The sequence below is a fragment of the Paramisgurnus dabryanus genome, chromosome 18 (assembly GCF_030506205.2).
Source record: "Paramisgurnus dabryanus chromosome 18, PD_genome_1.1, whole genome shotgun sequence".
Classification (NCBI taxonomy): domain Eukaryota; kingdom Metazoa; phylum Chordata; class Actinopteri; order Cypriniformes; family Cobitidae; genus Paramisgurnus; species Paramisgurnus dabryanus.
The window spans coordinates 19,272,790-19,288,497 of NC_133354.1; the positions used below are offsets into that span (position 1 = coordinate 19,272,790).

The following is a 15,708-nucleotide window of genomic DNA, read 5'->3' on the forward strand; positions in this document are numbered from 1 at the left end:
GGAAAAAGTCAGATTTTAATTTAAGCATCAACGCATATAGATTTTTGAAAGGGCCGCACGATTAAAAAAATCATAATTGTCATGTATTTCTACTGATTATGCATTAACAGTAATCATTTTGATTCATAGTATTTTCATCGTTTTCATTTCATTATCATTGTATACTGGAAGCTTAGTTATAACAACTAACCCTGCTTTGTAAAAGAGTTTTCAATCTCAACTATCATTGTAACGGTAATAATCTCACAGGCAGCAGTAGCTGGAATTAAACACAGGTTTATTTAAACACTGGATAAAAGACACAGAATGGTAACAAACACAGAGTCCAGATGATGGTAATGGTAACGAAGGACTACGGTGGTGAGCGGGTGGTGGTGACATTGGTGGAGTAGGTCTGTGGTGAGTAATCCAAATGTGAAGACAGGAACATCCAACACGGAGACGACACACGACACAATCCAACACGGAGACGACACACAACACAATCCAACACGGAGACGACACACGACACAATCCAACACGGAGACGACACACAACACAATCCAACACGGAGACGACACACGACACAATCCAACACGCTACAAAACAGTCCAAACGATACAGAGACCAAAATAAGAACAAGGATCTGGCAGAGAACAGAGAGTCAAGCGAGTAGATGTGGAGTGGATGTAATGATGATCAGCTGGAGTGAGACAATCAACCCAGGTGAAGGGAATTGGGATAACAAGCACATGTCATCACAGTTGGATTACTCATCACAGACATTCTCCACCAACGTCACCAGCAACCACCAGCACCCGCTCACCACCGTAGTCCTTCGTTACCATTACCATCATCTGGACTCTGTGTTTGTTCCCTTCTGTGTCTTTTATCCAGTGTTTAAATAAACCTGTGTTTAATTCCTGCGACTGCTTCCTGTGAGAGAATATTACCGCTACAGAGGGCTCTGGCCTTCCATTATTTGCACCGCCCGCTGGAGGAACTCTTCTAGAGGAGATGGGGAGTGACTTCCTGCTGCTTCCTTTGTTGGCCAGTATAATCTCACAGGAAGCACGCTACGAAACACAGTCTAAACAATACAGAAACCAACATAAGAACAAGGATCTGGCAGTCAAGTGAGTATATAAGAGCTGTGTCCCATTTCAAGGGCTGCAACCTTATGAGCATTCGACCTTAAAAGGTGAGCACTCGGTCTTTCAAGGTGGAAGCCTCAGAAGTTCGCGAAGAGAACTGAAATGAGACGGTCTAACCTTCGGAGGATCCATAATTAGCGTCACCTGCTGCACGCGCCCGCCTGCACGTTTCTGACTTATTAAAATAAATATGACATCAGAAAAAATATTAATTTATTTTAGAAATATGGCACGTTGATGTATATTAAACTATTCAACAGTTTACCAAATTAATCAACCTTAGAAATATACGCAACATAAAAAGAATATTATTAACACAAAACATAACTTATAATACTAAAACAAGAAACAAGAAAAGAAAAAATGTTTTCTGCTAAATACACTTTTATTTAATAAAGGTTTTAATTGTTTATTTTAGAATATCCACCCATTATATTCAGCCGTTGCAGACGCGCAATGACTCTTGGGATATCCTCGGCTGTTAAGGATCCATTCGTTCTATCCTTAACATCGCGGAGAAATGAGGACGCATTTTGAGGCTTCATTCTAAGCATCCTTTGAAATGGGACGGCCTTACTGTCCTTAAGTCGCGCTGCTGTGCAATCGGTCTTAAAATACGTCCTTAGAAGGTCGCAGCCTTTGAATTGGGACACAGCTATGGAGTGGATGTAATAAATTACATACACCTGGAAATCATTACAAGTAAGGGATCGGGGAAAAAGTGACGAGACCCGGGCAATACTAAAACCACGCATCTCCCACATAGAACAGTGTACTGTCAGAACCCTGCCATGCAAACCAGATTTAAATACAAACAAGGATCTGGCAGGATCCTGACAATCAGTTACTAGGAGTTGCTGACATGTTTCAAAATGCTGTTATAATACTACTATAATTTACTATGATCTCAGTTTGAAAAAAATCTGTCTTTTGGTTACTTGAAGTTGACAACAGAGTATAGATGAGAACAGAAGAAGTGAAACTCAAAGAAAAAAGAAGTGTTATTGCACATGTAAGATAAGTGGAGAGTTAGTCATGTGCATGTCAACTTCCGTGTTAATGTAAGAGGAAAAATACGTCTGCCTTTAGCATTGCCCTTAGTGAGACTGAAACCATTTCATCATGACTGATCTTCACAGCTGCTTCTTTGCATCCTTGCTTATCTTTCATCTGTCAAGTAAGTCTTACAAACATTTACTTCACAATGTAGTTACAAACTATAATGTAATAAAAAAAAAATTGTGTCAAAGGAAGAAAACAGAAAGGTTAATTTAACTTAAAAAATTAAATTATGTCAACTTTCATTACAAGTCAAAACTTAAAAAATAGGTTGAATTGACTTGAATAATTAAGTTGATTAAACTTCATGCTGTATTTTTTTACAACGTAATATCATAGAACAGAACTTTATGTACTGTAATAAGTGTATAAGATGCATATTTAATTTGTTAATTAACATTTTTATACAAAACTGTTTTTGGTTACAAACATTTAATACAGGCCAAGGTTAAAACTGTTTCTCTTTTCTCAGTTAGTAAATGTGACACCTTAGTACAGTACTTTGAAGGCGATAATGCAACTTTGGCGTGCAAGTACAACAGTAAATATCATGGAAAATGTCACATATGCTGGACGAAAGGAGATATTCCCAATAGGGGATGCGGTGATGAAATTATCGGAAGTGACGGTGATAAAGTGGTGAGGAGAAAGTCGGACAGATATCAGATGACAGGTGACATTGAGCACGGAGATGTGTCGCTAACAATCATTAACATACAGAAAAAAGACTCTGGCAAGTATGGATGTCGCATACATGTTCCTGGATGGTTTAATGATGAGAAGAATTACGTCAACTTGGTTGTTAAAGACGGTAAGTAGGCTATATAAAGATAAAAATACAATATTTACATTTCTGATCAAGAGAATTACATAAAAAAACATTGTTTTTCATCATTCACTCATTACAGATGACATTGTAAATATTTTTTTGCAATAATACTAAAATAAAGCGTATTTATTGATATTACAATATAATACAATATAATATATTTTGCATTAAAATAAACTTTCTTTCAAGCACCTATACAAACAACACAGAAAACTGCCTCTGCGCCCAGCAGCACGTCTGACCATGAAACCACAGAGAGCATATACAGTATGCATACATATGTATATTTTAAGTACGATTTCAGATTGTCTTTGTGAATCTGTTTTGTCTGAATGATGAAAGCCACTCACTATTTTAAAAGCTACTATTTTTAGCTGAAAATGAGTATTGAAATAAGTCTACTTAACATTATTTGCCATCATTCAGTCATCACAGATGATATACTATCCACAGATCAGCAAATATCAGATTTGCCATTGCTCATGTAACACTGTGAGCATTAAAAAACACATTTCTACATCCTGTTTCAAAGCACCTGTGCCAACCACACAAGAACCTGTGGCAGTAACCACTATTCCAGGCCAAATAACCACTGAAACACACAGCACTTACCTGACGAGAGGTATTATTCATTTATTCTGGTTATAAATCGATAATGACTTTCAGGTTTACTATTTCAATACTCATTTTCTCTAATGTATCTTTTTGTAAATAACCAACTGGTACAGATTTTGGAGACTTGTCATGCATGTTTTACAGATATTAAAGTCATTAAAGGCTTTTAAAGATATTTGTGACCCCTCTGTTAAATTCAGGCTCAAGTTTTATAATCTCATTATGTTATTAGGATCTTTAAAGTTTGTTTTACTATCTTTGACATGGTCTTACTCAGTCAATATTAAAGCTATCAAGGTTTTATTTTCACACAATGTTCTTTACATCCCGTAGGATGATTTTGTGTAAAAAAAACAGTAAAACACAAAAAAATGACATTAGCTTGAGTTTCACAGACTGGGTCACATTTAAAATTGGTTTTCAGTCAGTGTAACGTAACGTAATTTTTGTATTATGTGAAACAGACACGACACAAGAGAGTACTTCAGTCTCAAGCGCTTCAGGTTTTCCAGAGAGCACCACTACTGGACTGTGGCCCTTTAACACAACATATGGTATAACAAAGCAGATTACATGTTTTTCTAGCTTCGTATTGTTTCATAAACTCATTTTGTTGATGTAAAATGTACATTTGTGTACATGCACATTTTCATATTTATCATAATGTTTTTGTTTTGATTATAAAATAGACAACTATATTGATGAGTCATCCTCTATGGATAAAAAAGAGAGTGTGAGTATCTTACTAATACATGATATATAGTTCATTTTAGTTTGATTTACCTACATTTTTAATATTTAAATCCTGTTTTTATTTTAAAGGTGAACACAACAGCAATTATTGTGCCTGTTCTCCTGTTACTGTTGGCTTTAGTAGGCATTGCTCTCATTCTGTTATGTAAGTGCAGTGTATTTGGTACATTACTTCTTAAAATTTATCAGCAATATTGCGCTTCGTTTTAAAAACAAAACAATTTGTCTTCATTTGTGTTTACGTTTCAGGGAAGCAAAAGAGCAAACGCAGAGACATAGCACAAATGTAAGTGTATGTCGAAAGTGCTATTTTAGTTTAAAAGGTCAACACATGAAATGATGAAATAATCAAAGTTTACTTCTGCATCGTGCTTGGATTTAAGAAAACAAAAGATTTCAATAGATATTGAAACTTAATTATTCATTGCCACATAAGAGGTCAACACATTACAGTAAACATCAGCAAAAAATACAGTCACTACCTGTTATTCTTTCACATTTAAATGTAAATGTAATGTCCTTTTTTGGAGTATCATGGTTTTGCTGGAGAATACTAAGATGTTTCTCATGATTTGGTTTGGTTTTTTCCCACAGGGCCCAGAACTCAGATAGCTCTGTCATCTACAATAACTCCGGCAGTACCGTGGGCCTGTACAACAGAGAGATAGCGGTGGACAATGTCTATCAGATAGAGTCTACTTATGAACAGTGGCATTAAAACGTGTGATATTTGTTGTTGATCAGTGGCCTCCACTGTATTGTTTTCTGTTTATATTGTAAAATTGCAATTATGTGACAACTTTATCTGTTTAGAGAAATGACTTGACTAACTTGGCTAACTTTTACCAGAGCTTTATAGTCTTGCAAAAACTGATCTATAAGCCACATGTAGTGGCTAACATACTCAACACTATACTGTTATTAAAACATATTTGAAGTGAACGAAGTTTCATTTAATGGTTTACCGTGTGTTTGGGTCAGGGCCGTGCACAGACATTTTAAGGGGCAGTGGCCCAAACCAAAAAGGGGGCACTGAGCGAGGGCACAATTTATATGGTTTTAACAATATGATGTGTTATAGATTAATATCAAATAAGATAAGTGATTATAAATGGAAAATATACTTAATAACAAGAATTAAAGTGTGACAAAACTGCTTAATATTCTATATGATTTACGTGCTGAAGCTTTGAATCCATGTTTGCAATTTTAAACAGCTTTTGCAGCCTTCCTTTCAACTCTGTCTTCTTTTTTGTGAAAACATTGTTTTTTATTTTTATTTTTTGTCTACAAAGTGTGCCATAATGTTATTCCTGTCCATAATATTTCGTTTATTTTGAAGTGGACTGCTGATGCATATATGAGTTGGGGTCTTCGCCATTACCACGCGTAGCTAATTGTCGATAGACTTAATAAATAAATAAAGTTGGATGTTTGATGTTCGTGAATTTAGGGACCATCTCTAAAGTAACAATGTACACTTTCTATCTTCAATAGTATTTAACAGTTTATTTGAATAAATATAAGAAATCTAAAAAACTGTGCATAGTTGAAAACCACATGAACACTTTACAGTTGGTTTTGTGACTGTTTGTTGACTTTAAGTTATTCCATTTAAATGGTGTTTAAAGTAGAAACATATATGGAGCTACTTTATATACGGTCCCTAAGGTCACTGCTATCAAATGGTCAATTATTGGCAAATCTGTTTAATCTTGAGCGAATCCCTGTTCCAAGTAAAATCTCATTTGTTCATTCATGCTGATTTAGCTAAATATGCTTTTTCTATCTAAAAATTATGTTCTTTTTAATACACGTAAGCTTTAATCACATTACAATAATACAACTGTTGTTATATCGAGATAGGAGAAAATTAAGTCGTGATCACGAGAAAACAACCAAGCAAAATAAATATAGAACACGACCTCTCTCGGCTTCAAACTACCAAATTACTAATTGAGCAGCTCAACAACTGAGGTAATGTAATGAATCTACCTGTTAATACAACAAACTGTCGTCTCCGCCCTTCAAAGAGTGGACACAGATTGTGAGAGATGCTGCGTAGCGGGCGGGAAATCACGAAGTGGATTACCAGAAACAGTGGATCTTTAGACGAGCGGTAACAGAACACTTTGACCCGAGTGGGCAGTTGGTGAGAGGGGCACCTCAGCCGATTAGGGCAGAGGGGCAGTGGCTCTAGCCACCGGGCCACCCCCCTGTGCACGGCCCTGGTTTGGGTACTAGCTTTGCTCTGTTGCGTCACCACACCCTTTGCTTAACCACAAAGATCTGGAAACTAGATAGGAACTAGATATGAACTAGATCAAAGAGTCATATCATGGCAGTTAAAATCATCAAGATTAGCCTACAAATCATTTTGATATTTTCCAGTACAAACAGAAGTTTCTGTTATGCGTAATTTCTGTAAATTGGTTCAATGCTGTCATCAGGTCAAGTTAAGGAAACTTCCTTTAACCATAAGTGACACATAAACAGACGCTTGTTGTAAATGATGCACCTTTTTAAGAATAAATTAATACTGCCTTCTCTGTAATGCAAGGATAAAGGAGAAGATACTTGAGAATATTGTCAACAAAGATCCAAATGGTCTTTAAATCAATCCAGTAGGATTACTGTATATTAAATCCAGTTGGTGCAGAGAACCAGCGTTACTAGAAAATACATTGATGATTAATATGTTTAAGGTTAAGGCCATTTTCAATAGGCTATAACAGCTAATTTCTTCTTATTTAACATCTTTATAGATTTTATGGTGATATTCTTGATAAAAGAAGGAGTATTTTATGAAAGTCTACATAGTATTTTAGGAGAATTAATTTAGTTTTACTAATTCACTTCACCTGCAAGTCATTGGACTCTGGTGGATCCCAGAGCAACAGCTTATTTAAGTATTCAGATGCTTTTTTTTTCAAAATTGTGACTGTCAGTGTTTTTTGGATGTTGCGTCACTGAGCTGCCATATTTTCATATTTGTATACACACTCTAATGTGTATACACTCACCTAAAGGATTATTAGGAACACCTAGTGTTTGACCCCCTTTTGCCTTCAGAACTGCCTTAATTCTACGTGGCATTGATTCAACAAGGTGCTGAAAGCATTCTTTAGAAATGTTGGCCCATATTGATAGGATAGCATCTTGCAGTTGATGGAGATTTGTGAAATGCACATCCAGGGCATGAAGCTCCCTTTCCACCACATCCCAAAGATGCTCTATTGGGTTGAGATCTGGTGACTGTGGGGGCCATTTCAGTACAGTGAACTCATTGTCATGTTCAAGAAACCAATTTGAAATGATTCAAGCTTTGTGACATCATGCATTATCCTGCTGGAAGTAGCCATCGGAGGATGGGTACATGGTGGTCATAAAGGGATGGACATGGTCAGAAAAAATGCTCAGGTAGGGTGTGGCATTTAAACGATTTCCAATTTGCACTAAGGGGCCCTAAGTTTGCCATTAAAAAAACATCCCCCACACCATTACACCACCACCAGCAGCCTGCACAGTGGTAACAAGGCATGATGGATCCATGTTCTCATTCTGTTTGCACCAAATTCTGACTCTATCTGAATCTGAATGTCTCAACAGAAATCGAGACTTATCAGACCAGGCAATATTTTTCCAGTCTTCAACTGTCCATTTTGGTGAGCTTGTGCAAATTGTAGCCTCTTTTTCCTATTTGTAGTGGAAATGAGTGGTACCTGGTGGGGTCTTCTGCTGTTGTAGCTTATCCGCCTCAAGATTGTGCGTGTTGTGGCTTCACAAATGCTTTTCTGCATACCTCAGTTGCAACGAGTGGTTATTTCAGTCAAAGTTGCTCTTCTATCAGCTTGAATCAGTCGGCTCATTCTCCTCTGACCTCTAGCATCAACAAGGCATTTTGTCCCACAGGACTGCCGCATACTGGATTTTTTCCCTTTTCACACCATTCTTTGTAAACCCTAGAAATGGTGTGCATGAAAATCCCAGTAACTGAGCAGATTGTGAAATACTCAGACCGGCCCGTCTAGCTCCAACAACCATGCCACGCTCAAAATTGCTTAAGTCACCTTTTTTCCAATTCTGACATTCAGTTTTGAGTTCAGGAGATTGTCTTGACCAGGACCACACCCCTAAATGCATTGAAGCAAATGCCATGTGATTGGTTGATTAGATAATTGCATTAATGAGAAATTGAACAGGTGGTCCTAATAATCCTTTACGTGAGTGTACATCTGGGAAAGGTGGGCACACCAAAGTTTCAAAAAATATAAAAAATTATTAATTAGCTTAAATGATTTTTGAATGCCATGTGACATTTCGAGCATTACCACCAGATTGCAGTTCAAAGAGGTGATAGGTAAATAAATGCGTGACGTAAATGACACATGCACAGTACAAGGATGTAAGAATTTTCAGACGTTTTAGTATAGATGAGCAACTTTTGGAAAACGCTAGTGCACATTTTTAAACCAAAACGTTGTTTTCAAATGTACCCTAGTGTAAACGTAGCCTCAGCCAGCTCCTTAAATCTGATCGATATAGCCGGCTCATGTAATCATCCAGCTGTGACTGCATGCACACTTTGTGCCACTTTGTTGTTTACCAATAGACAACACACGTGCCACTATGAACATGGTATGCGGTCAGTGGGCCAACTGAGTCATTGACTGGGACACGGCTGAGATATCCAGATAAAATTCCATGACACAATGGCCTTATTCTTTGGTGCACGGCTCCACCTACAGACAAAGGCTGGCAGAGGAGTCAGCGCCCTGTCCTTCCTGGAGATGTCACAGGCGGAGAGCTGGAGAACACAAGCGTTCATTCACATGCCCTCCTCTACATGTCCCTGGTGCCGCCCAGTACAGGGCAGTGTTGCCTGAACGTCACACTGGCTGGTCGGTATGGCTACTCCTCCCAGATTATCCCCAATGCAATGGATCCTCCTCATCATCATCTCAGGCAAGAAACTTATAAACAATGCATTATTTAAAATTACGCTTATAGCAAAAGTAATATCTGACCGTGTCTGTGAAATACAAGATAACGTCTTTATAGGACCATTAAAATTTTAATTCAGTCAATTATTTTCCTTTAATTTTAATCTTTGATATGACCTTCCTCTGTCAAAAGTAAAGCATCTTTTCACTGTATAGTTCTCTAAAACTTTGCTATTTTTGTCTCATGTAGCTGACAGCTCCACCACAACAGCATTTCAAGTGACGGAGGGTAGCACTGTGATTTTGTCTTGTCATTACTCTGTAAAACTTCACGGTTTGAGCCACGTATGCTGGGGACGAGACTGTGGAACCTTCTGGTGCAACGACATCCTTGTACAAACAGATGAGAACGGTGTGATTTCCAAAGTTTCAGACAGGTACCGGCTCATTGGAGACGTGTTGTCAGGACAAATGGACCTGGGGATCCAAAGAATACAGCAGACTGACAGGGGACCGTACTGCTGCAGAGTGGACATCGAAGGTTATTTCAATGACAAGAAGGTTTCTTATACTCTGAAGGTCATGAAAGGCAAGTGATAAAGATGGGGAAAAGTCTTTAAACACTTACTAAAATTTTTTTTATAAGTAATATAATTATTATATATCTGCCAAATTAGAAACAATTTCAGAAATACTTTTCATTGATGTGTTTGTTAAGCCACAACAACTGTTCCGACAACAACTTCCACCATGCCCACCACAGAGCCACTGAAGACACAGACCTGTAAGTATTTCAAAGTAACACTTTTAACGCCTAATGCTTTTATTTGTTTTTTGCAAGTTGCAAGAAGTGGTGTTTTTCTTTTGCTGAGACCCCTGATGCCAGTCAGTTAAACCGCAGCATGTGACGAATCACCAGTAATTACACCATCATTGCACTGCAGTTACTTGTTTCTGCTTGTATACATTCAAGAATATCATAAGACCACACAGCACTACATCTCAAATGTCACAGACCCCTACATGTTAAAGGGGGGGTTTAATGGTATTTCAAGCATTCTGACTTATTAACACAGTTATAGAGTTGTTTCCTCATGCTAAATGTAGGCAAAGTGTCAAAAATGCAGTTGGGCGTGTTTCAGAGTATTTCTGTGCCGAATGCACTTCGCCAGGGTTCGTACAAGTTTCGGCTAATTTTTTTCGATTACGGTTCTAACTGACGTTTCAGGGGTTTTCGATACGTATCACTTCTTTATATGGGCTTCCGCCGGAAAACTTCCCCTGGAAAACCCCGCCCAGCCGTCAGTCAGCGGGAGACGCTAGAGCTTGCTAACAGCTTATCACGCCACTCAGCTTTGTTTAATTTCAAAAGTCAACAATGGCACAACAAGAAGTGTGTTTTTGGATGTAAGGAGAAGACATCCAGCCTTATGGAAACAATGGATATAGTTTATTATCCGGATTAGCAGCGGAGTTTTGCGTGTGTGTATTTGATGCGGTGGATTTTCATGACGAGTTACACGCGGTAAGTAAGACTTCTGTATTATGTTGGAAATAGGCGCGTGTATATTATATAAATGACACGAACATGTAGTGAATCATAAGTTAAAACAGTGTTGTATAGTGTTGCATGACTCGTACTCGCTCCTCCCGTGTTATAACTCCTCCTTCTTCATTTTTTCGTACGTTATCGGAAAGATTCGGTAAAGCTAATCTTTCTTTTATAAATCTGATTAAACTAAAGACTCTTCAGAGATATAAAGGATGTCATACTACTCCATAGGTACTCCAGATTAATATCAGAAATGCAGAAACAGCGTGTGTTACGTGAGCTTTAACCAACATGAGCAACCAAACTGATTTCCTGTGTTTCGTTCTGAATTTCACAGTGTCACGAGTGTCGGATCAGCCGAGAGAGTACGACTCACCACTTTCTGACATTTCCTGGCAAAATGTCACCCAAGAACATTCAGGGGTAATGGTGAGTTTCTGCTGCGCAAACACTATTTAAGTCAAGTCGATTTTATTTATATAACGCTCTCACAATTGTTTAATTGTTACAAAGCAGGTTTACACTAATAAAACAGAAAAAAATCAGTGGACAACAAAAGTTACAGAGTACAGTGACTAAGATCAAACCGTAACAGCGAGCGTAGTAATAATGTAACCTATAGAAGAAAGTTCTAAGTTTAGCCAATGTCAGGTGACTCCCCAGGGGTTGAAAAAACTCCTAGGAGAAAAAAACCTTGAGAGAGAGCCAGACATAGCTGATTCTATAGAGGATATACTATATATTAGATACTATATTTAAAAGATTTTATGGGAATTTAATTAAAATATAAGTGAATAAAGTGCAAAAATGTTAAATACAGAATTTATTTCCATATTTCAAATGGTTTGAAAACATTACACATTAAATTACAAATCAAAGCAGTAACACAGTTTATAAGTCTGTAAAGCTTATAAATATAAACATGTATATACACATGCAAAAGTTTCTTAACTATGAACATGCATGTGATTGTATTTATACATAATAATAATTATACACAGTACACCGACATATATTATGTAAACAAAAACTTTTATTCTGCAAATGGCTAGTCGCAACTAATCGTAAGGCATCACGAGAACAGGGGATTGAGCTGGCCACTCCATAACTTCAATCTTTTGCAAGATTTTGCTCTCTTGCTTGTGTGTTTTGGGTTGTTTTCTTTTGAAACACCCCTTTTAGGGACAATTCCTCTTTGGCAAAGGGTCAATGTAATCTCTTCAAGTATTCTGAAGTATTCAAACTTATCCATGTTACCTTGTAAGCCAACATGATAGTATAAAAAACTTAAAGGACAAAAAGGAGATGTTTTTTACGGAATTAACTCATTTTCCAATTAAACTTCACACTGCTATTATTTTGATCATACAAAATAAAATTTAATTAAACGGAAACCGTCGGTGGGCATTTGAAGAGAATTGTCTTTAGTTTAGACCTAAATTGATCAACTGTGTCAGATTCTCGAAAATTGTTGGATAAATCATACCAGAGCTAAGGCTAAGTAAAGGATCGACCACCATTAGACGCTTTTGATATTCTAGGAATACTTAAGTGACCAGAGTTTTGCGACCGCAGTTTACGTGATAGATTGTGTTCTGATAGTAATTCTCGAAGATATGAAGGTGCTAGGCCATTTAAGGCTTTAAAGGCCTTATGTTATCAAACTTCTTAGATCGAGTAAGCACTCTTGCAGTGGTGTTTTGAACCAGCTAAAACTTGTTTACCTAATTTGTGACACCCCCCACCCCCCGAGTAACTATTTGCAATATTCTTGAGGTCATAAAAGTGTAGATAAGCTTATCTGCATCTGATGCAGACAGCATATGGCGTATTTTTGAGATATTTCTAATATGGAAGAATATTGCTCAGCAATTCAGCAATATCATAGTTACTTAAATAATAATAAAAATAACAATTAGTTTTTTATAATGTAAAATCTTGTGTCATTGTATCATTTTCAGCATGAACTTTATATTGTTTGTTACATCTCACCAACTTTTGAAACTGTGAGTAATGCATACTATAAAGGGCAGAGTGGAGCTTATACTTAAGTCTATGACCAAAAGGTCAGTTAACATTTGCAGAGCCCGCATGCAAAAGCTGCTAAACGCCACCTCCATCAAAAATGAGATGATGATATTGAATGCTCTCGGCATGTTTTATATGTTCATCAAATACCTTTGCTTAAAATGTATTTAATCTCTTTCAGAAATACCGCTTGTTATCCGAATCTGCTAAACGGCACGACTGTGTGCACTTGTCCTCTAAGTACACAAAAGATTAATTAAATGAATGACGATGTGCAAAAGGAGGGTGAATCACAATTAAACTTGTGTTTTTCAGCAAAAGACTGTCATTGTTAAATTACAACGAAATGACAAAATTGAAATTTGTGAAAATAAGGCATTATAATTACTTACTAATAACCTTTTCATTGATATTAAACTGAAACTGAAGCTAAACATAAGAGCCATATAAAAAAAATGCTCATTTACAAGAATACATGACAGACGCACTTGAACTCGTCTGAACTCTTTATTTATTCTTATAAGGAACTGAGACTTTAATTACAGTATACTGTAAAGTAACTTTTTCACAGGCTGTTTATGACACTATTTTTTGAAAGAGTGACTTTTCTGAAATTTGTGGTTTAAAGATTGAGGAGCCTATGTCCAGGATCACACTACAGATCAACATTCCTGTGCTGTCTCTATCTCTCAGTCTGTTGCTGCTCCTCTTAGGAGCCCTGGCCCTGTTGACCTTCAAACGTAAGTATAGACAAAGACTATAGATATAAATATGATGCTGCATATCTATTACAGTATGAATAGTGAAATGTGCAATGATCTGTATGATTGTTCTTGCGAAGGAAGTCCCGTCCTCTGGTAAAAAGAGTCAGTCAATCTAAAACTGTTAAACACTAACAATTCTCTTAGGGAGAGACTCTGTCTGCTTTAACTGTTGGTGGGAAAATGTTCTGCTCAGTTAACTCCTTGGAGAGCAAAGTTTGCTAGTTTTAAAAGTACCATTGGTGATGTGTATTCTGAACTGAAATAATTTAGCATTAATATTCTGTTTTAGGTGGATTTTATGGGAAGGCAATGGACAGTGGATGGTATGTGCATGTGACATTTTCACATTGAGAATAGAATACCATAAAGCTCTTTTTGATCTAATGTAATCACAATTAATGCTGTTTTGAACCTTAGCTTTTCAAAGGAGCCACGGCACATTATTTATGAAATACGGACAAGACGACCAGTGGAGGAGAACATCTACATTCTGGAATAAAAGCAAAACCAAACTGATTCTGTTTAGTTTTAATTTCAAGGGATAGTTCACACACACAAAAAAACTCTTTATCTACAGCATACTGTTATGAAAGTGAATGGGAACTAAATTAAAAAAAAGTAGTAAATATGACTACTTTTAAGCTTTGTGTCAGTAGTGTATATAGAGTGGCATTATGGGGGATTAGATTGATATTTAATTTCTGGGTATTCAAATTATTTGGTAAATTATATGTCCTACACATTCTTTGACAGTTGTTTCCATTACATTGCTATAAATGTATTAAGAAATCTTCAATGTTTACTTCAATGTTTACTACTGTGCAAAAACTGTGTAAATAAATGGTGTTAATGTTCTTGTGGTCTTACATTTGAAGCCATAGCATAAAACACAAGCCATACATTGGGCCCTCTTTTAACGATCTACGTGCATTGTCTAAAGCACATGGCACACAGTCTAAAAGCGTGTGTCCAAATCCACTTTTGCTAATTTAACGATGGGAAAAATGGTTAAAAGAGTTGTTCCTATTCTCGTTATGAGTAGTGGGTGTGTTTTGGGCATAACGTGCAAAAAATTGCTAAAAAAAAATGCGTTATTTTCATTTTTATTGAAACTAAGTTGATACAATTCTTACCACGAGATGGCGCAATTTTCCTGTTTCTTGACGTTAGGCCGATGTTGGTTTTTGACTTCAACCCGACATTACAGCTTGACGTCGGTCCAACGTTGGTTGATGATATCAACCTGAAATTACAGCTTGACATCAGTCTAAAGTTGTTTTTTGACGTCAGCCTGATTTTCATTAAAACGCGGGACGAAAGTAAAAAAGCGATTTTCTCCTAGCCCTGATAACATTTGCGTCCCAAACTATGACCGCATATTATAGGCACACAAATCATTGACAGAGCTGACAAATATCGCGTTATTTACTCACCGTTTTCCGCGTGTAGATCCAGAAAAGTGTTTTCAACCATGATAAGTAACTTAAATTCCAAAAGCGAATTTTTTCTTATAACGCGTTGTGTTTCTCGTTTCATGTGTTAAGTACTGATCAATCAACAGGTTATTTAATAACTTACTCCTAACACATCCTGAATTTTGACTTCTCGGAGTTTTTCAAAATAAAAGTAAATCGAGTTTAATTGTGAGGAGATCCTGTCGGGACTCGGGACAAAGGTAACACTTGTTACTTTTGTCCCGCTGCTAATACTGTTGTATATGTTGAAAATTTATAATTTAATTATTTACATTTTAATTATTTAATTTTCATAGTGTTCAAACTGCTGAATTTTTTTTTATTCTCAACAATTTAAGTTTGTACTGTTGGTTGATTTTGAAATATAAAATATAAATTACATAAAAATGTAATTTCATTATTTTTATAAAAATAATGAATATATAAAAAAATGTCATTTCATTTTTTTCAAAGATAAATGACAAAAAAAGTTTGCAGTTACATATTAAAGAGGTCATAGTCATGTATATTTATTCAAAACAAGTGTAACACAAAAATCTGTTTTGTTGTGTTACTTT

At 36.5% G+C, this 15,708-nt stretch overlaps 2 protein-coding genes across 4 annotated transcripts; both read left to right on the plus strand.

Moving 5' to 3' along the window:
* Positions 1-1,856: 1,856 nt before the first annotated feature.
* havcr1 (hepatitis A virus cellular receptor 1) lies at positions 1,857-5,607 on the plus strand. Of its 3 annotated transcripts, XM_065287176.2 has the most exons (9): positions 2,038-2,310; positions 2,665-3,003; positions 3,211-3,288; positions 3,554-3,643; positions 4,101-4,190; positions 4,326-4,369; positions 4,459-4,534; positions 4,639-4,675; positions 4,984-5,597. In XM_065287176.2, exons 1-9 carry the CDS (start codon positions 2,256-2,258, stop codon positions 5,105-5,107), a joined length of 933 nt encoding a protein of 310 aa, XP_065143248.1. In that variant the 5' UTR covers positions 2,038-2,255; the 3' UTR covers positions 5,108-5,597. The 3 variants fall into 3 exon arrangements, with proteins under 3 accessions (XP_065143249.1, XP_065143248.1, XP_065143250.1); XM_065287177.2 differs by lacking the exon at positions 3,211-3,288 and having other exon boundaries at positions 1,857-2,310; positions 4,984-5,607; XM_065287178.2 differs by lacking the exons at positions 3,211-3,288; positions 3,554-3,643 and having other exon boundaries at positions 4,984-5,603.
* Positions 5,608-9,184: 3,577 nt separating this feature from the next.
* On the plus strand, positions 9,185-15,312 carry timd4 (T cell immunoglobulin and mucin domain containing 4). The gene is made up of 7 exons (XM_065287179.2): positions 9,185-9,354; positions 9,583-9,921; positions 10,051-10,116; positions 11,222-11,313; positions 13,541-13,652; positions 13,966-13,999; positions 14,094-15,312. The coding sequence occupies exons 1-7, from the start codon at positions 9,297-9,299 to the stop codon at positions 14,173-14,175; spliced, it is 783 nt and encodes a 260-aa protein (XP_065143251.1). The 5' UTR covers positions 9,185-9,296; the 3' UTR covers positions 14,176-15,312.
* Positions 15,313-15,708: the final 396 nt, after the last annotated feature.